Below are 20,783 nucleotides of genomic sequence, written 5' to 3' on the forward strand. Positions count from 1 at the left end.
ATATTGGTTTCTGTACAGGCTTCCTTCTTTTCACTTTGTCAATTAGGTTAGCATTGTGGAGTAACTACAATGTTTTTGAGCCATCCTCATTTTTCTCCTATCACAGCCATTAACAGTTTGAAAGTCAACATTGGCCTCATGGTGAAATCCCTGAGCGGTTTCCTTCCTCTCCGGCAACTGAGTTAGGAAGGACGCCTGTATCTTTGTAGTGACTGGGTGTATTGATATACCACCCAATGTGTAATTAATAACTTCACCGTGTTCAAAAGGATATTTATTTTCTGCTTGTTTTATTTTTTTACCCATCTACCAATAGGTGCTCTTCTATGTGAGGCATTGGTCTTTGTGGTTGAATCTGTGTTTGAAATTCACTGCTCGACTGAGGGACCTTACAGATAATTGTATGTGTGGGGTACAAAGATGAGGTAGTCATTCAAAAATCATGTTAATCAACCCCTGTATATAGCTTTATTCTTGTGTATTTTATTCCTCGGGTTACTATTTTTATACAAACAAGTTTTACTCGTTGGGAAGGACAAACATTTCACTGTAAAATCTACACCCGTTGTATTCTGCACACGTGACAAATCAAATTGGATTTGATTTGTGCGAGAAAGGCAATATACAAGCATATAGTCTGATACAAAGTATGAATGCATGGTTACTTGTAAGTTAGAAGCCATGTTTGCCATTCACAGTATGAGAATGTCAAACAATTGAAACAAAGTGCTCATTCAAGATTCAAATACTGTCATTTATGCTTGATATGATTGTATGATTCATACCGTAGGCCTACTGAAACTGGATCCCATTTCATATCTCTTTAGGAGTGAATTATACCAGCAGGGGGAGACTTTGCATAGAAATTAACTATAGAAATGGACAGACTGGAACATTTCTTAAAATGATCCTCTACTGGACTATCGAGGCCATCAGGAAAAACAGTTAGTAGCACAGTTATAATTTCAAGCTGTCACAGTCATTTCAGTAAAGTAATACTTTGTTAAAGGGGAACGATAAGGCCTGGCGACAGGACTTGCAGTGATTTAAAAGATGCAGATAATTATAATCCACAATTTAAGATGATACATTCTATTATAGTTGACTAATGGTAACTGTACTTTTCTGGAACATTAAACAATATTTTATCATTATGTAAGCTATTAAGTGATATTCTATGTATATCATGTCCCCGTGTATCTCAGTTGATAGAACGTGTTGCTTGCAATGCTACAGTTGTGGGTTCGATACCCATTTGGGACTTGTACTTAAAAGAATATGCGCTCACTACTGAAAGTCTCTCTGGATAAGCGCGCCTGCTAAATGACAGAAACGTCGATAAAGTACATCTAGATGCAACCAATAGGACATTTCATTTGATGGCAGTGCGTTGTAGTGATATACAGATAGGCAATGCTCTTGGCTTGAACGACGCACCCATATGGTCGGAGTAACTGTCAATCATTGCACTGTCTCTCCTGTGTTTTCTTCCCGACTCTCTCTCTCTGCATACTGTTGACTTTCTGTGAAGTGTGAAATGGCCGAATCGTAGCGAGTTTAACGGAACTGTACTATAAGTGAATAGAAGTCCGGATTCAACTGTGAAACAACCAAGTCAAATGTCCTACGCAACAATTTGACTCAATATATATATATTTTTTTTGGTAGGGAAAAAGTGCGTGGCGGAATAAGAAAACGCAACACGTATCCGGTGTTCCACTCTAGAGTGAGAGAAACGCAAAGGACCGGAGCGAGGGTGCAAGGGGAGAGGGGGATAGTCGCAAACAGAAGAGGGAAGGGAGAGAAGGAAGACGATTTGGTATTTTGGCTGTATCTACACATTTCACTGAAGGAATAATGAGGAACATTTGGATAATTTTGACCCTCGGCATGACGGCCTTTCTCTCGGGGGAAAGGGTAAGTTTTTAAAAAAGTGAACCATATCGATTTGCTTGCGGGGTAACGTTAGAATGGGGGGGAAACAACGTTGAATCTGGGACCACTCACACTTGTATGTTATACGGTAACGCACTTGAAGCAATTGTGACTGTAGCCCATTGTTGTCCTGAATGTGACACATTGTAGCCGGTCATATTACAATTTAGGAGCAATGTGAATTTAATTCCGGACAGAGCTATTTCTTGAACTGTAGTCAATGTTAAAAAAAAAATTTGACCGGTCAAGTTTGCCTATGTTTCAACGTTTAGAGTTTGCTTTGAAGAGATACATCTTCTTCTTTTTTTTTTTTTTTTTAAACATTTTGTCTAGTTTAATTTCTGTATTTGAACATCTTCCCGAAACGATCATTTCTACGTACGTGGCAGGTTGCTGGTCAAAAATAGAGGAAACCTTTCTGGATGGAAATGACAAGAATCATTTTTATTTTATTTTTTACAAATCACTGCTTATTATAAGCTAACGTTACCTGTTATCAGTTGGCATTTGGAGTTCATAAAACCCAGCCTGGTTCCATTTACGAAGCTTTTTGTCGTTTAGATGTAATGGCCAATTCATAGGTTATTATTGTGAAATGTAAATAAACGCTATTGCTGCATGCAGCCTTTCCAAAAATCATTTTGGCTGCGTAAACGTGCCTAGCCTACTCAAACACTAAACCAGGAAAGTATAACCTAGTTATATACATCTTTATGCTACGTTATGTTCCGTTATGTGCCCAGCTCAGTTGACCGTTTTGGTTATCAGAGTGAGACACAACAACAGGCAACCCAATAAGCTACTGTAATGCTCACAAAGACTTTAGTGAGAGCTAAATAAGTTGTTTATGGCAGTGTAACAATAGGTTGTTTACCTAGTGTATTGCCCAAAAGGCTCAGGCTTCGTGTCTCATTGGACCATGGCTCCGGCGTGGGGCCAAAGCCAGGCCACTGGTACTTTTCAGCTGGCATTTAGATAACAGTAGCTAACTGTGAACTTTAACACCTCACACAAGATGTACTGTTTTGATGACGCCGATGCTGTTGATGCTGCTCTTCACTAGTCCTCAAAACACAATTTCCCTATTGCAACATAAGGGTGTTATACACTGTTATAAACTGGGGGGTTCGAGCCCTGAATATAGATTGTCTTAAAGCCTTGGTACCACGGGTATGACAAAATATGTATTTTTACTCTTCTAATTACGTTGGTAACCAGATTACGATAGCAATAAGGCCCCTCAGGGGTTTGTGGTATATGACCAATATACCACGGCCAAGGGCTGTAATCCAGGCACTCGGCGTTGCGTCGTGTACAAAACAGCCCTTAGACTTAGTATGTTGGCCTTAGACCACACCCCCTTTGGCCTTATTGCTTAAGTGTAACACTGGTGTTACAGTGGAAAGTCAGCATTAGAGCCAAACATATTAGAGACATGTATGGAATTTGTTTTATTATAGATATCCAAACGTACTATTATGTGATCATGCTGTTTCTATATCCTCATGTTTGGTAATATAATTGGGGTCCACTGATTATCCCACAAATTGTCTAGAATGCTGGAATGGACTTGGAAAAATATAATTGAGCATTTGTGTCTTTCGTGTATTTGGTGCTATAACTGAACTCTTATTCAAAGTGTCCCACTGCTTTCTCTGTGGCTGTACAGGTCTCGTCACTGGGCTCCGTTCCTCTCGGAGTGGTTGTCCAATTAGCTGATTCAGCCACCAGTGTATTAACGAGTCATTGTTTTGCATGAAGTCACCCCCAGAGGGCATGTTTTTAACAGATGAGCCTCAGATCCAGAAGCCCTTGTGTCTGCTTGACTCATAGGGTCTCCCTCCATTGGATACTATTGGAGAGAAAGTCAAAGCTCACAAAAACACAAAAGTGGCCATTTTACTTTGTATTTTTGTTGTTTTGAAGAACATTGTCATCAGGCAGTTGTGAAGAGAACCCCTCAACCTGTCATTTTCTTTGACCCCTTGGTCCTTTGGGCTGTAGCCTACCAAGGTATGATCCATGGCTTTGTGGGCATGGCAACGACACACATACATTGCAACAGCACCATGTATGTTTGACTATCATAAACCCCCTCCTTCTCCCTCCCCCTATCAATCTATCGCTTCTCTCTATCTGTGTGTACCCTGCAGCAGTGAGAGGCGTATATCCGCCTCAATGAAACTCAACGCTTGACATTGATTCTCAATGTTGGCACCCCTGTTGACATGGCAATCAAGTGGTTTGGCTGATAACCACCAGGCAAATCTATGTGTTAATTATAAGGTTGACGTTTATTGTCATGAATCTTGCCCTGGAGGCAGAACTGAGCGAATTCCGCTAGATGTGCCAGCTGCAAAGTCAAAATTGTCTCTATTGTTTAAATTCTTGTGGGGAAATTAGCTTTTTGGTCTTAATTCAAGGTTAGGCATCAGGGTTAGCAGTGTGGTTAAGGTTAGGGTTATGTTTAAAAACAGATTTTATGACTTTGTGACTCTGCCAGCTACTCTACAGTGCTGCCTACAGGGCAAGATTCATAACAAAAAATGCCAACCTGCAGTTAATTACCACACTCCTTCAAGCACAGTTATTACTGTACCCTTCAGATAAGACATTTCAGCTGGGGTCTTCATCCCAAATTGTCTATTTACATTTTTAAAATTGTCCTTTAGCAGATGCTCTTATCCAGAGCAACTTAGTGAGTGCATACTTTTTCATACGGGTCCCATGCGGGAATTGAACCCACAACCCTGGCGTTGCAAGTGCCATGCTCTACCAACTGAGCAACATGGGACAAAATGGCAACCTATTCCGTGTATAGTGCACTACCTTTGACCAGAGCTCCATGGGCCCTCATCAAAAGTAGTGCACTACGTATAGGGAATAGTGTGTCAATTTGGACAGAGCCGTAGTCGATGGTGATTTATAATGCCCACTGGGATTTTTTTTCTCCCAGTCTTTATTTCCTGTAACCCGGATGCGAAGAAGGTTGGGCCCTAGCTATGTTTTGGGTTCCCGCTAGTTGCCAGATGTGGGAGCATGTCAATTTTTGTCAGGTATTGGTGGGAAGCGTGGGTGTTCACCTCCTTTCAAATGGATGATTTATGTGAGGGTAGCACTGTCTCAGTGTCTGATGCAGGACCTCAAAGGAATAACTAAAAAAATGGAATTGGCCAAGGAATCTCGGGACATTCAAGGTAAATAAGTGGGGAAAACACAAAAATTCCATTCCACTTTTGAGGTTATCTATACACTTTGTATATAACAAAATATGTGATTGTTTACAAACTGTATATCATAAGGATTTACACATCTATAAGCACACCATAAATGCATACATACTTACATTAAGTTGCAATAATGCTATGAAGCAATAAAGCAATGTTTATGATGTGCTTATAGATGTGCATTGTATGCTTTATGATCCCGTGCCCTTAAATAACACTGGAACGTAAAACAAGGAGGCCAGGGGAGATGTATCCATGGGTAGAACTACACAGCACCTAATTTGTTCTGTGTTCACTGATTTGAAGTAATGTTGTGCCCGAGTAGCACAGGTTGCTAGCTGACTGCTGGATCACCCCATACTACTGCCAAGCTCCACACCTGAGACTGTCTTTGGCTTCTCTATTAAAGAAGACAATAGCAACATCAATAAACAACCTGCATTTACTAGCAGGCCCAGAACCACCGATGCCAAGCCTTTTTCCATTTCCTATTCCTCTAGATACGGTATACAATTTTCAACCAACTTTATTGACATACCTGTAGATTCTTGCAACTTCTCTGAATGTTCTGACCTGAATAGCTATACACCCCGACTCTGCGCAGTTTTAGAACCCGACTCGCAGTTTCTTTTAAAGTGACTATAAGAGGGCTTTATCCCATCCTCCTTTTGTAAAAAAAAATTTTTTTAAAGGGCATCATCTATCATTTAAGAAATATTGAACACACAAGAATGAACATGTCGCCCCCCACAAATGATGTAGTGCCCCCGTTGGACCAATCAGTGTAATTTTGTAAATGCCAGATCTCTATGGCAAGACTCATCATTCACCCAAGTTTTGTCAAAATCAGGACAGCGGTGTCTGTGATATCGTGTGGGTTAGCTCGACTCATATCCCTGAGCATGTGAGCCAAATGTCATCACTCTGAGTCAAAAATATACATTTTGTGCCGTTATAGCGCCAGTTATAGTGTTTGCAACTGTGTTGTTACAATATGAATATCCTTGACTGATTTATGTGCCAGACCAACCCCACGTGAATGTTGATTGGTCAATAGTGGCCCGTGGTTTTAGGTACTAGTTGGAAAAATATTGCATTGAGAGACCTTTTGTCTGTAGATGCCACACTTCAAGTTTCGTGCAGATCGGTCATTCGTTGCCAGAAGAGTAGCGTTTTAAAAGTTTAGCCCAAAATTCCAAATGGAGGAAAATCCATCATGGCTGACCTTATGGGGCCCAAGACATTTGTTCCTTGTAAGGAGAGGGACCTATGTACCTAATTTCATGATTTTAGGTCAAACGGGGTGAGGGGTGTTACCGTTCAAAGTTAGGGAGATTGAAAATGCTATCTGCCAAGCGTTACGCAATCTCTAATGGACTCTGCAGGCTCGGGCTCCTTGGGCCTCTGAAGGAAAGCATCTGTCCCCATGCGCTCTTCTTTTGTCATCAGCCACGCACGCAGCCCTGCTTTGTCGACCCCACCCCCAAGGCGAAGACGCTGCTTGTCATTACCGCCGCGTCTTAAGCTACCCTGAGAACAGTTGCATTATTATTCCATATTGAGACAGCTGAAAAGAATGTTGTTGTTTTTTTAAGACGAGAGATGCAGCACCAACGCTCTGCTTTGCTGACACTCCAGAAGGGAGTGTTTGTGTACGCCTCACGGACATCTGCAGGACGTGTGTGCGTTTGATTGAAAGGAACAGCTTCCCCCCCACCCTCTCTTCTCTTGACTTTTTGGAAGGGATTTTTCATGAGGCTGAGGTTGTGTGTGTGTGTGTATTTGTTTTTTCTTTATAAAGACAAAGTACAGCCTTCTAGGCTTGGGGAAACACATTAGGGAGAGGCAGCACATGGACGGTGGTTTAACTTTGGCCCCTGCCACCGTGCATGTGTAGACAGTAAGGAGCCACAATTTGACAAACTAGTGACTCCCCACCTTTCTTAACGCGGATGTCAAGTTTTTGTTGAAAACAGTAACTGTTTATAAAGCAGCCCATCTTTCTCTCTGTCTCTCTCTCTCTCTCTCTCTCTCTCTCTCTCTCTCTCTCTCTCTCTCTCTCTCTCTCTCTCTCTCTCTCTCTCTCTCTCTCTCTCTCCCTCTCTCTCTCTCTCTCTCTCTCTCTCTCTCTCTCTCTCTCTCTCTCTCTCTCTCTCTCTCTCTCTCTCTCTCTCTCTCTCTCTCTCTCTCTCTCTCTCTCTCTCTCTCTCTCTCTCTCTCTCTCTCTCTCTCTCCTCTCTCTCTCTCTCTCTCTCTCTCTCTCTCTCTCTCTCTCTCTCTCTCTCTCTCTCTCTCTCTCTCTCTCAGCCCTTAATTAGCTTAGCAAATGAAAAGTTCCTTCAGAGGATTGTGGTGGAGGTTCTGTGGTTGTGACGAACAAAAGAAAAGCAGGGAAAAGACCCTGTGTTTAACCTGTCTGCTTCCTTCCTGTACTACCATGCCTGCAGCCTGGTTACACTTTAAATGAAGAGGAGAGTGTGAATTTGGTCTCCCTTTTGGCGAAGGGGGCTCCTTCTGTCTGGTGCTTTACTGCTAGGAATGCTTGAGGATGTCTGACTTGGGGGTGGGGGGGGGGGGGGGGGGGCAGACCTATGTGCCGAGCAGGATGGCGCTGGATTAGGCTAGTTAGGACAGTAATGAGAGTTAAGTGTTTGGCCTGAGCACATGATCCCACATCTGCCTAAGACTATCCCCAGTAAGTCTCAGTTGCCAAGAGAAATACCCATTGTATTGGGTCAAAAAAGCCACTTCTGCTTTGAATCATTCCAATGAAATGACAAATGAATGATCCAAAAATTCAATTGCATGCTCTTATTTCCCGTTGATATTTGGAACGCTATTTGGACGTATTGTCATGCAACGCATTCGATCGTTGTTTTGAGTGAGGTCAGATGAAACCTCAAAATTGTATGTGATTGTCACGTGTGCTCCCTCTCTGGCCTCTTGGTCACCAGGCTGCTCGTTATGGCGCACACCTGTCACCATCGTTACACGCATCTGCACACAATGACACTCACCTGGACTTCATCACCTCCTTGATTACCTGCCCTTTATATGTCCCTCCCTTTTGTTTCTTCCCCAGTCGTCATTGTTCCTGTTCCTGGGTCGTGTCTGTCCGTTGTTTGTGTTACGTGTTGGTTTCATTTATTGATTAAAACACTCACTCCCTGAACCTGCTTCCCGACTCTCAGCGTACATCGTTACAGAATGACGACTCAATAAAGGGAAGCATCAGGGAGTGGTTTTTTTGTGTTGGAGGTGATGTCGGGTCCAGGTGTTGGAGCCGGAGCTACCTGGGAGGTCTCAGCCGGTTTGTCGGATTCCCATGCCTCAGCTGGCTCGATAGGCTCCCATGCCTCAGCTGGCTCGATAGGCTCCCATGCCTCAGCTGGCTCGATAGGCTCCCATGCCTCAGCTGGCTCGATAGGCTCCCATGCCTCAGCTGGGTGAACAGGTTCCCGTGCCTCGACCGAGGCAACCGGGGAGGTTTCAGCCGGCTCATCAGGCTCTCACGCCTCAGCCGGGACGTCAGGTTTCTGCGCCTCAGCGGAGGCGACCAGTTCTCTCCAGATCCCCAGGTCCTGTAGCTGGAGCCGAACGCTCCGGGGACGGGGTACTGTCAGGTGTGCTCTCTCCGGAGCTCTAGGTCACCATGCTCCCGCGCCTCAGCTGGATCGACAGGTTCCCGCGCCTTAGCAGAGGTGACCAGTCCGCTCCTGATCCCCAGGATCGTCATCTTGGTCGGCGTCCTGCGGATGGAGAAACCTTTGGTTTCTTCCCCAGTTGTCATTGTTTCTGTTCCAGGGTCATGTTTGTGCTTTGTTTGTGTTACGTGTTGGTTTCATTTATTTATTAAAACACTCACTCCCTGAACATGCTTCACCGTCACTCTCAGCGTACGTCGTTAGAGTGATGGTGTACACATCGTATTTTATGTGGCACAGAGTTACTCTCTTGTCACTTAATTAAAAACAGAAACTTTGACCGACACTCTCCATCTCCTTGCTCGGACTTGGGCACAAGACCGCCACACTAAGTTACAGAAATCTTATTGGCGCAGAGTTTCATAGTTTGTGGTCAAGCTTGTTGTGTATATCTGTTGCCTGTGAAACCTCTCCTTCTCCCTATTGGCTCTGTTCTCCTGTATAGACAAGGATCCGAGTGGGAATGTGCTTCATCTGTGGGGTGTTATCTACAAATGGGGGATATATGAAGAAGTCGTGACTTCAATTGAATTTTTCCATCCCGCTCCCAAGATTGCGCTGGAAAACAACATGCCGCATTTCCCACATCTGTTCTCACTCATATTTCCGAGCATGTTTTATCGGTTCTAAAAAAGCACCTAATTGAAATCTGTACTGTGCTCCGCCAAGCAGAAAAATGCACTTTAATATCTGGTGTTTCCATTATAAACCCTGACTTGATTCAGTGCAACACTGTAATTTCATGTTGTTTTCATGAGAAATCCCACAGATTCCAGAGGGTTTTGAGGCACTTCCGTAAAGATTCGTTAGAGGCTTTCGAAATAGCACCTCCCATCCAAATGCTGAGGTCATGTGTAAACGTTTCTACTCATTGGCTTTGAATTTAATGGAGCAGTCATGAATATTCAGCAAAGAGTTGTGGTTGTCATAGGAACAGTTTGAGAAAAACAGGAAGTACTTTAGTTCTCTGTCTAGGTACACCGTACCGTAGGGAAATGTTTTTCAAACTAATAATTGCCCTCCAAGGCACAGCTATGTTTTACTCTCTTGCTCTCCGGAAAAATGCTGCCAATTCAGATTTGGTTCAGTTGTACAAAGACGTTTTAAACCGTTTTGTGTTTTGTAAAATAGCTACATTCTATTATCCTCAATCTTAGGTGTTTTTAGAAGCAAGTATACAGCTTCCTGCGTCTCCTGTCATGACTGAAAGGCCCTTTTCAGATGTGCTTTAGTTTGATTCTCCAGGCCAGTGGTGGCAGACACACTGTCCAAATAGTCCAGTAGATAAACCGGGAAATTGTTCACGCTGGTATAGAAGCATGAAAAACGGTACACTTGTATAATTTATAGAGCTGAACAAAACGTCATATATATATATATCTCTGACTCAGGTGTCCAGCCATGTCCAGTGTCCCGAAAACGCTCCCGTTACCGAGAGAGAGAACGAGGGCACTTTTATTAAATGGGGGGAGGAGCCGTTAAAGAACCGTGTGAGATGGAATCCATTTTGATTTGAAATGTAAATGCCACTGACACGCTAATGTCCTCACTCTAATTTTGAGGCAACGGCAAAGTTTTATTGGGTGGAACATTTCAAGGAAAGACTCTAAAAAAAAACAAGACTTTTGTGGATGGCGTTTCCTCAAATTCTGGCCCCCAGTGACCGCATTGAAAATCCACTTTCCCAATCTGTCACCTTTGATAGTGTGTATATCATATCTCCGTTTTCTCCCATCCCTGACTGGGCCAAAGATCATTTATTTTTAAATCTTGGCATTGTCATGCTATGCTTAAACCGGTTAGCCTGGAGGCGTGAGGCTTGATGACTTTGATGACAATAATTTGTTTAATCAAGTGATTCATTGGCTGGCTGGAATGATGGCTGACTTCCCAGACTCCAGACCCAGGATATCCTCTAGTGAAAATAGAGCCTCGTGGCTGTCTCCCAGAACGCATCCAACACCAAGGCTTAGTAAAATACCAGACATGACCTACCCTACCAGCCAGTGCCCGGGCCTCGACATTACGTACAGATTTACAGTCTTCCGAACCTCCTCGGAATGTTCTGGAGCTCATGGCATCTTTTGAAGCAGTCTGTTACCCTTTTGTCTTTTTGTGTGGCTTCCCATTACTATGTGTGAGTTATTGACCACATAAGGCATCTTGACAGGTTTTGTTGGGGTCTAGGCTACAAATACTTTAAAGACATCTGTACTTGTGTGGGGTATAGTAGCATCTCCCCTTTAGTGTGGTGTGTACCACCACAATCTCTGCTCTCCAGCTTTTCAGCGCTCTACACATCTTCTGTTCCTGCTTAGAGGACCGGCATTTCAAAGTTGTTCCACATACCAGCTACCGAGACCCATTCAAAGGCTCTAATGTTGTGTTTGAACTTTCTGCTAACCAATGAATACAGGCGCTCAGTGTGTCTCTGGGACCAATCGGAATGCTTCTTCTACCGTATCCTCAGCACCTTCTGCCTGTCCATATGGAGGCAGTAAGACAGAGGGTGGAGCACGGGGTGACCTTGTGTTGTTTCAGGAACTCAGGGAAAGCGAGACGGCGGACTTCCGAACCGCACATTCCTCAGGAATTACAGCAGAGGGATGTAATTGGGCTGCGTAGCGAGAGTGAGGTTTGGCAGATACATTAAAGCTGTTTTTAGCCGCACAGTCTTGTCAGCGATGACTATCAGTGGTTCCCGACGGAGGACGAAACGGTCCTTTTTGGATAGTTCTGGCTGTGTGTGCGTGCATGCGTGGGTATGTCTCTTGTCTCAAAAGTGTGTTTTATGTCTTGATAAAGTGGGCTTCTCCAAGGGGCCCTGACGGGGGAAAATGCTCTTTCTGCCACATAATCATTAAAGATTGAGAACGAAGCCAAGCCATGGTTACTCGCACAGGACCTATTTCTGTAGCCACAAACTCAATTATTTACACAGAATGGAATATGAATGAGACCTTTTGCCTCATCTTTCTCAAACATGAGCTCAGGGCTAAAGCGTTGCTTTGAACAGTCACATAAAAGCGCCATAGAATCCAAGCCAACCTGATTTTTTTTTGTAAAAGCCCTGATATTTATAGTCCGAGGGTAGCTTCTACGCCTATGGCCTTTGTCATTTGATAATAAACTGAGACCGGAAAAGGCTGGTCTATTGTGGCTGCTTTACAAAAGTTGTCTACATAATGTGTCGATGATATTGTCCAGAGCCTTGTGAGTCGCTTACCCCCTTGCTTTGTGAACTAACTGCGGCTACATTGTTTCCCAGTTGACTCCCAGCAGCTGGGTTGCACATGTAAAACACGGGGAGGAAATTATTTCCCTTTTGTTGTGGAGCAGTTTGTTTCAACAAACGTGGAGACCGAATCGGATGGAGCGGTAGTGCTCTGTCAAGCTTCACACACACATTCAAATGGCTTCCTCTCTGTGGTGTGGTGTTTGATCTCTTCCTGTGAATCGCTCCCTGAACGCTGGCTATAGCAGCTAATCTTCAGCATGTGCCACTATACCCCGGGTGACTTCCTAAACTGATAATCCACCCAGTAATTGTGTAACTGTGTGAAAGGGTAGTAGGTGTGTCCCCAGCACCGCAGAGTTACCAAAACATATTTAAAGCTGTTGCATTAGAGAGCAGCTTTGTTCTACGAGCATCTGGCCATCGGAGGTTTAGGTCAATGTTTTAATGTCTCTATGATGCACTGTTGAGTAGTCTGTGACTGTGTAAACCCATAAGGCCACTATCCCAGCTCCCAGGGCCTTGCTGGGATCATGCCTCATTAATCGGCTATTACATTAATATTGGCTTCCCACTCTTCATAAGTTGCCGCTTGACTTGAGCATGCCTTCAAGGTTGTTATTGTTTCCCATCTTACCTCATAGTGCGGTCAACATTTGTAGCTTGCGGTGAGGTCTGGTGCCTCAGTGTGAAACTTTAGACCTGTCTCTGGATCAGTGTTTGAACGTAGCGACGGGGCATGGCTACCCCGACCAGGTAATTACTAACCCCCCTGGTCCTGGATCACTGTTCTTGCAGGTTGTGCTGAGACCGAGTCGATGCTCCAGTTATTTTTTTGTGCCAGCGCCAGTTTGTGTCGTCTGCTGTTATTAGCCCTGTATACTGTGATCAGAGATCACCACCTGACGCCCTCGCTCTGAGTCATCCGTCCCTCCCGTAACACCATTAGTGTTTCCTCCTGCTTGCCTCCTCCCTCTGCCGGCACTGACTGTGTCCTCGCTCCCTTCATCAACCTCTCGCCATTTATTTTCCCCTTCCTCCTCATAGTCAGCATCATAGTCAGCATCATAGCCAACATCATAGTCAACATCATAGTCAACACAGCATCATAGTCAACATAATAGTCAGCATCATATTCAACATCATAGTCAGCATCATAGTCAACACAGCATCATATTCAACATCACAGTCAGCATCATATTCAACATCATAGTCAACCTCATAGTCAGCATCATAGTCAGCATCATTTTCAACATCATAGTCAACATCATAGTCAACATCATAGTCAGCATCATAGTCAACATCATAGTCAGTATCATAGTCAACCTCATAGTCAGCATCATAGTCAGCATCATAGTCAGCATCATAGTCGACATCATAGTCAACATCATAGTCAGCATCATAGTCAACATCATAGTCAGCCTCATAGTCAGCATCATAGTCAACATCATAGTCAACGCCATAGTCAGCATCATAGTCAACATCATAGTCAGCCTCATAGTCAGCATCATAGTCAACATCATAGTCAGCATCATAGTCAACATCATAGTCAGCGTCATAGTCAACATCATAGTCAGCATCATAGTCAACATCATAGTCAGCCTCATAGTCAGCATCATAGTCAACATCATAGTCAACGTCATAGTCAGCATCATAGTCAACATCATAGTCAACGTCATAGTCAGCATCATAGTCAACATCATAGTCAGCATCATAGTCAACATCATAGTCAGTATCATAGTCAACCTCATAGTCAGCATCATAGTCAGCATCATTGTCAACATCATAGTCAGCATCATAGTCGACATCATAGTCAACATCATAGTCAGCATCATAGTCAACATCATAGTCAGCCTCATAGTCAGCATCATAGTCAACATCATAGTCAGCATCATAGTCAACATCATAGTCAGCGTCATAGTCAACATCATAGTCAGCATCATAGTCAACATCATAGTCAGCCTCATAGTCAGCATCATAGTCAACATCATAGTCAGCCTCATAGTCAGCATCATAGTCAACATCATAGTCAACGTCATAGTCAACGTCATAGTCAGCATCATAGTCAACATCATAGTCAGCCTCATAGTCAACACAGCATCATAGTCAACATCATAGTCAACATCATGCTCTCAGAGGAACTCGCGTCATCACCCCTATGGCAACTCTATCTCCACCTCCTTTTCCCCCCTCCCTATTCCTCGCAGCCCACCCTCTTCGTACTGTCGCCCCCCCCCCCCCCCCACCAGAGTGCAGCGCCCTCCTGACTCCCCTGAACTCAAATCCTCTTAAGGGAAGGGTTGGATGGGAATTCAATTGCTGCGCTGTGAGGGTTGAAGTAGATCAGCCACTGAAGCAGTGAAATCGCCCCTCCCACCCGTCCACCCTCCCTCATACATATGGCTTTTATTTCTCCAGATAAAGGCCCATTTGCAGCAGTGTGGCAGTGAGAGATAGACTGAGCTTTGGCAGATCATCATTTTTTCGGCACAAATAGATAAGTGGGTGGGGAAAAGGCCATATGTGTAAATGAGCTTGAGTGTGGGTGAAAGAGCATGAACTTTTCCACACCCCACTTAAGTTTTCTTACGGTAAATGAAAGGAATAAGATTGGAAATGACGCTAAACTCTGAGTGCTAAATACATTCGGAAAGTAATCTTGTTACGTCAACACAAAACTTGCCTGTCCATGCCTAAAAAATTGGATGTTATCAATTAAAAAGACAAAAAAAAGTCGAAAAGACAAAAAAAACTCAAAGGTCACATGCAATCTCCATTGCGCCTTGACTACCAAGAGACAAGGAACCCCCCCCCCCCCCCCCCCCATTGAGCCACTCTTCTGCTTTATGTTGTGAGGAAGACAATATGACATTGTGGTCAGGTCACCTTTGACCCATCGCTCCTAGAAGCTCTTTCATGTCACGGCCCTTCCTGGCTGCATGGGGTTAATGAGCTGGCTCTGAAGAACTCATGAGTTTCCTGTTAAGAAAAGGTTTAAAAGCCTGGATGGAAGCCGGACAAAGGCGCATACAGCTACTTTTTTCACCACTCTGGCCGAGGCTTAGAATCTGGATTCAATTCAACTTTGAACCAGCAGGTAATTTATCCATCACGCCCCCCTCCCTGGATGCCATAGCTCTTTTAGAGGCCCGGGGAACCGAACACAAAGGCTTTGAGCGATGCTGATTGAAGCCATACCTTTATCCTGACACGCTGAAGGGAATCGCAGACTGTTTGAAGCGTGAATGAGAAGTGCCTTGCGACACGATGGCAACAGTGGCATGGATCAGAGGTAATTTAATAACTCTGTACAGTAAAGACCCATGAACAAAAATCGGAGTGCACACGCGAGGGAGCGTGTGTCCCTGTGCTTATGTACATGTGAGACCGCATGCCGCCTCATGTTTGTGCCTCTCCGCGTGTTTGGAGGTTTGTGTACCGTGGCAGTGCACTGTAAAGGTCCCCCCCCCCCGCGGCCCAGGTGTTAGCTCCTGTTTTACGTAACTTGTTTTCATGTGAACAGTTTGAATCGAGTCCTTGGAATATAAAGCTGAATACTGTTGAGAGGATTTGGTCCAGTCGCTGTTCGTGTCACAGTCAAAGTACACACCCCTCTTCTTATTCCAGCAATGCAGTAATCAGGAATGAATCTTTGTTGAAAAGTATCCATCCTCATCCATTCCCTCCCTCTGGCTCATATTAAGATATAAGGAAAAAGCGAAGACCTGTTTTCCCTCTCCGAGAAGAGGACTTGGCAAGTCCTCTCAGCATTCATCCTCCGATAGCTTTTCATCAGGCAGGAATGCCTTTCAGTCGTTGACAGCTCCCGGCGGAACGGTACGGCGCTCCGAATCTGGACCACACGCGGGCCAGCTGAGCCTGTGGCCCGTGTTCAGGGAGAGCCCAATCGCGCTCGAGTGTTGCATATCAAACCAAAGAGATGAGCGCTTTGAACAGAACCCAAGGCCTGTTTCCTGCAATATCAATCCTGTATACTCTGCCTAATGTGTACAGGCCCCCATGACGAAGAGCCAATTATACCTGCCTGGGAGCAAAAGTATTAATTTCCTTATTTTACCAGAAAAAGCAGTCCTCTCTTCCACCTGTAGGCTCAAAGCTAAGTAAGACAATATGAATGTGCTGCAGGAGAAGTCAGAAAGGTGTAATCTACGTCTTTGAGGCCAGAAGGCAAATTAAACATTCCCCCCCCCCAACCCGGGCCCCCAGGGATTTTACTACAGGAATGGAAATCCGATCTGTTTTACATTAAGATCAATGACTCATGGGAAGGTTACTCAGACTTGGGGAATTAGCTCTTGGGAAAGTGCACATTTTCTTCAGCGGGGAGCGTCTAGAGCCGACCGCGGGGCAGCCCTTCTCATTTTCCCCATGATTGAGATTGAAAGCGCCTCATCTTGCTTTAAATGTGCCTCTAGCCAAAAGTGCATCAGTAGAGGTTTGGTCCGGCTATTAATTAAAGGTGAAACTGATGACGCCTGTGGAAATGTGTGTGTGTGTTCAAATGTCTCCTCATATTCTTTCTCTTTTGTGCTCTCTCTCTCTCTCTCTCTCTCTCTCTCTCTCTCTCCCCTCATCAACCTCTCTTTAGGTGATATGAGCCGATGATTAACTGGCTGGAGGACTAATTCAGTCTATATAACCTTTAAAGATCACATTTGTTAACCGCTCTTCCACTCTCGTCCTCATGCTCATTTCACTGGAGACGTTTGAGGACCAACGGTCATTGCCTTGTCGCTGATAATGTGTTACTTTTCGGCGAGCTGGAATGTGAAAGGAAGGACCGTTCAAACCTTTACTGAAACGTTCCTTTGTGAGAAGGAATGTGTTGCTGAGTTAGTCAGGGATGTGTGATATGAACACTAGTGCGTCTCCAACGTCATTCAGACAAGTCAGAACCGGCCAATTGGTGAATTTGCGAACACGGCACGCTACTTTTCCACTTCAGACGATATCAATTAGAGGGTCAGTGGTTTGCTGAGGCTTGAAACTTTTCTAAGCCCCCCTTCAACCTTTCTCCCCACCCCTGTTGAACAAGCAACATTCTCCCCTCACGGAGCTGCCCCCTGAAGAGACGTACCATTCATGTTGACACGGGCACCATTTTGACTGGCCCAGTGGTATTTGTGAGGGTAGTGGACTTGATGTATGGTAGTCAAGCCAGAACGCCTTTCCTGGATGTAGGAATTCTAGATTAGTGATACCTTTTTTTGTTATAGCTAGAGGTCTTAGGGCTATTGAATATGAGACTTGTTTTATACAGGCCTAAGCACTTAAAACTACCCCGTGCTTGTTTCTGTTCAGCCATGCTTGTTACAGCCTCCTATTTCCACTGTGACTTGAGGGAAGGAACCTGTTGTGCTGCAGAAAATCTTTCAGTTTCCCTCCTCACAAAAATGACTCGCAGGTGAAGCCCATTTCCCAGCGTATTGGGTTTCCGAGCTGACAAAGAACCTTGGGTTTCCAGTACATATCAAAGCTGTTTAACGGGGCTGAGGAATTTCCCAATTCCCACCCGGGGGCAGGTAGTATACCGAACGGTGGATTTTGGGAATCCGTAGAGGGCTGTGTGCAGAAAGAACTCTTGTCACGGACTACGGGCTTAGATGCCACAGAGCTGAGGTATTCACTGAAAACTCGACATGTTGAAACCACATGAGCCACGTTGTTTCTTATTATTTTATGGGTGCTGTGTGTGTGTGTGTGGGGGGGTTCACTGAAGGGTTACATTAACTTTATATTAGGCTCATCAGGTGCCTCTGCGGATGAGTCAAGTAGACAGGCTTTAATTGGTATTCTGGTAAACTATTTCATGGTCTGAGATGAAGTAAATGAGCCATAATGTGTCGCAGCGTGTGAGCGCTCGCAGGCACACACCGAGACCGCAGCGAGATTGGGGCACATTGGCTTTTCTTATTTTGTCATGCCGAACGGTGTAAATAGGATTGCACAGGTAGGGGTGAAAGCGAAGTTTACTCTATTGTCCCGTGGCCAGGCTATCAGTGCGCATCTGTTTTTCGTTGGAAACCATGCAATTGACTCTCTTCCACTCAGGAAGCAGGGGAAGTCATAGCTGGAGTGTGTTGTGTCTTATTGGGCGTCTGTAGGAAAAACGTTGGATTTGTTTTGGCACTCGCTCAAAAGAAAAGTATTTTCTCCGTCTCTGTGTTATCGGCTTCTTTATGATTCTTGCCTCATGTGTTATTTATGCAGTCTGAGGTAGATGGATCCTCAGTGTATGTGAGGAGGGAATTAGTCAAACTCTCTGTTCTCCTTTGTGAGACTGGCATTTTTGCCAAAACTCCCGAGGCAGGACTTATTTCAGTCAAACTGTAACAAATGTTTGCTTATGCAGCTTGTGTTTGTTCACATATGGATGTAGTTTGAGGTGGTTTGAGGTGCTTGACTGGACTTGGACACATTGTTTGTTAGGATGACTAAATCAAAGCTCACGCTGAAACTTTTTAATGGCCCCGTGTCGGAACTCGAAGGCCTTTTTGAGGGTATCGAATGTCCTGGCCTTGTTGGCGAACTGAAACGGGTCAAATGGTTCTGAAAGTACTGAGCGTATTTACCCAGAAGTATGGGGTGAACTGATCCAGGTCCATAGAGCAGCAAGGTCTGCTGGTTTTCATTTCAGCGCAGTCTCAGACCGTTTACTCAATCTTTACGAGGACATAAAGATCTGCTAATGAAGCCGTAAATGTCTGCTCTCCGCCGTCCACAGCACCACAAAATAAAAAGGTAAACCCCTCATCTCAACGCAAGTGTGGCACTGCTTTGAAACAGGAAAGAGCACCTCAGCTGTGTTCATTTCAGTGTTTACCTTTCAGTTTATTACGAGTGATAACGGTGTGGATTCAAAAGGTATATACTGCATATACCGCCAGCACTCGTCTGTCTAGCTCCTCTTTCGTTTTCCAATTAGGATTTTAAAGTCTTTCTATTAGAGGTCGACCGATTATGATTTTTCAACGGCGATACCGATTAATCGGCCGATTTTCTGGGATTTTTTATTTGTAATAATGACAATTACAACAATACTGAATGAACACTTATTTTAACTTAATATAATACATCAATAAAATCTATTTAGCCTCAAATAAATAATGAAACATGTTCAATTTGGTTTAAATAATGCAAAAACAAAGTGTTGGAGAAGAAAGTAATATGTGCCAATATGCAATATGTGCCATGTATGTGCCATGTAAAAATGTGTGCCATGTAAAATATGTGCCATGTACAAAAGCTAACGTTTAAGTTCCTTGCTCAGAACATGAGAACATATGAAAGTTGGTGGTTCCTTTTAACATGAGACTTCAATATTCCAAGGTAAGAGGTTTTAGGTTGTAGTTAATATAGTATTTATAGGACTATTCCTCTCTATACCATTTGTATTTCGTTGGATGTTGGATGTTCTTATAGGCACTATAGTAATGCCAGTGGAACAGTATAGCTTCCATCCCTCTCCTCGCCCCGACCTGGGCTTGAACCAGGAACACATCGACAACAGCCACACTCGAAGCAGCGTTACCCATCGCTCCACAAAAGCCGCGGCCTTGCTGCGCAAGGGGAATAACTACTCCAAATCTAAAAGCGAGTGACGTTTGAAACAGTATTGGTGCACACCCAGCTAACTAGCTAGCCATTTCACATTGGTTACACCAGCCATTAGGCTGATAGGCTTGAAGTCAAACAGTGCTGTGCTTGCGAAGAACTGCTGGCAAAATGCCCGAAAGTGCTGTTTGAGTGAATGATTACGGGCCTGCTGCTGCTTAGTCAGACTGCTCTATCAAATCAGACTTAATTATAACATAATAACAAACAGAAATACGAGCCTTTGTTCATTAATATGGTCGAATCCGGAAACTATCATTTCAAAAACAAAACATTTATTATTTCAGTGAAATATGGACAACCTTCAATGTTATGTCATAATTACGTAAAATTCTTTAAAATTAGTTCGCAATGATCCAGGCAGCCAAAACTGTTGCATGTACCCTGACTCTGCATGCAATGAACGCAAGAGAAATGACACAATTTCACCTGGTTAATATTGCCTGCTAATATTGCCTGCTAAACTGGATTAGTAGTTATAACTAGTGATAACTAGTGATTATGTTATTCGCATAACAGGCAGGCTCCTCGTTGGAATGCAATGGTTAGAGCTTTGGATTAGTTAACTGTACGGTTGCAAGATTATATCCCCTGAGCTGACGAGGTGAAAATCTGTCGTTCTGCCCCTGAACAAGGCAGTTAATCCACCGTTCCTAGGCCGTCATTGAAAATAAGAATGTGTTCTTAACTGACTTGCCTAGTTAAATAAAGGCATAAAAAATAAATAAAAATATTTTTTAAAAATCGGAAATCGGCGGCCCAAAATATCGATTTCCGATTGTTATGAAAACTTGAAATCGGCCATTCCGATTAATCGGTTGACCTCTACTTTATATACTTTAAAAAAAGAATAAGATGTTCAATCATTAACCAGAAATCCCTATCATGAATGCATTATGTTGTGCTATTATGCGTGATGCAAAAAGGAACATGTGGCAAAGTGAGCTGCTAGCAACAGAGCCAGATGAACAGATTCTGTTTCCTGGATTAGGCTGCTTCTCATGGTAAATGTCAACCCCCACGCACACACGCACGCACACACACACA

At 43.9% G+C, this 20,783-nt stretch overlaps 1 protein-coding gene across 1 annotated transcript in view; it reads left to right on the top strand.

The window, feature by feature from the left end:
• Nucleotides 1-1,524: 1,524 nt before the first annotated feature.
• The window catches only part of LOC115131709 (syndecan-2-A-like), a 33,939-nt gene continuing 14,680 nt past the window's right edge, over nt 1,525-20,783 (top strand). The window contains exon 1 of the mRNA XM_029663648.2: nt 1,525-1,917. Within this exon, the coding sequence (XP_029519508.1) occupies nt 1,858-1,917 (60 nt within the window). The 5' untranslated portion in view covers nt 1,525-1,857. The remainder of the gene's footprint in view (nt 1,918-20,783) is intronic.

The sequence above is a fragment of the Oncorhynchus nerka genome, linkage group LG7, assembly GCF_034236695.1.
Source record: "Oncorhynchus nerka isolate Pitt River linkage group LG7, Oner_Uvic_2.0, whole genome shotgun sequence".
Classification (NCBI taxonomy): Eukaryota; Metazoa; Chordata; class Actinopteri; order Salmoniformes; family Salmonidae; genus Oncorhynchus; species Oncorhynchus nerka.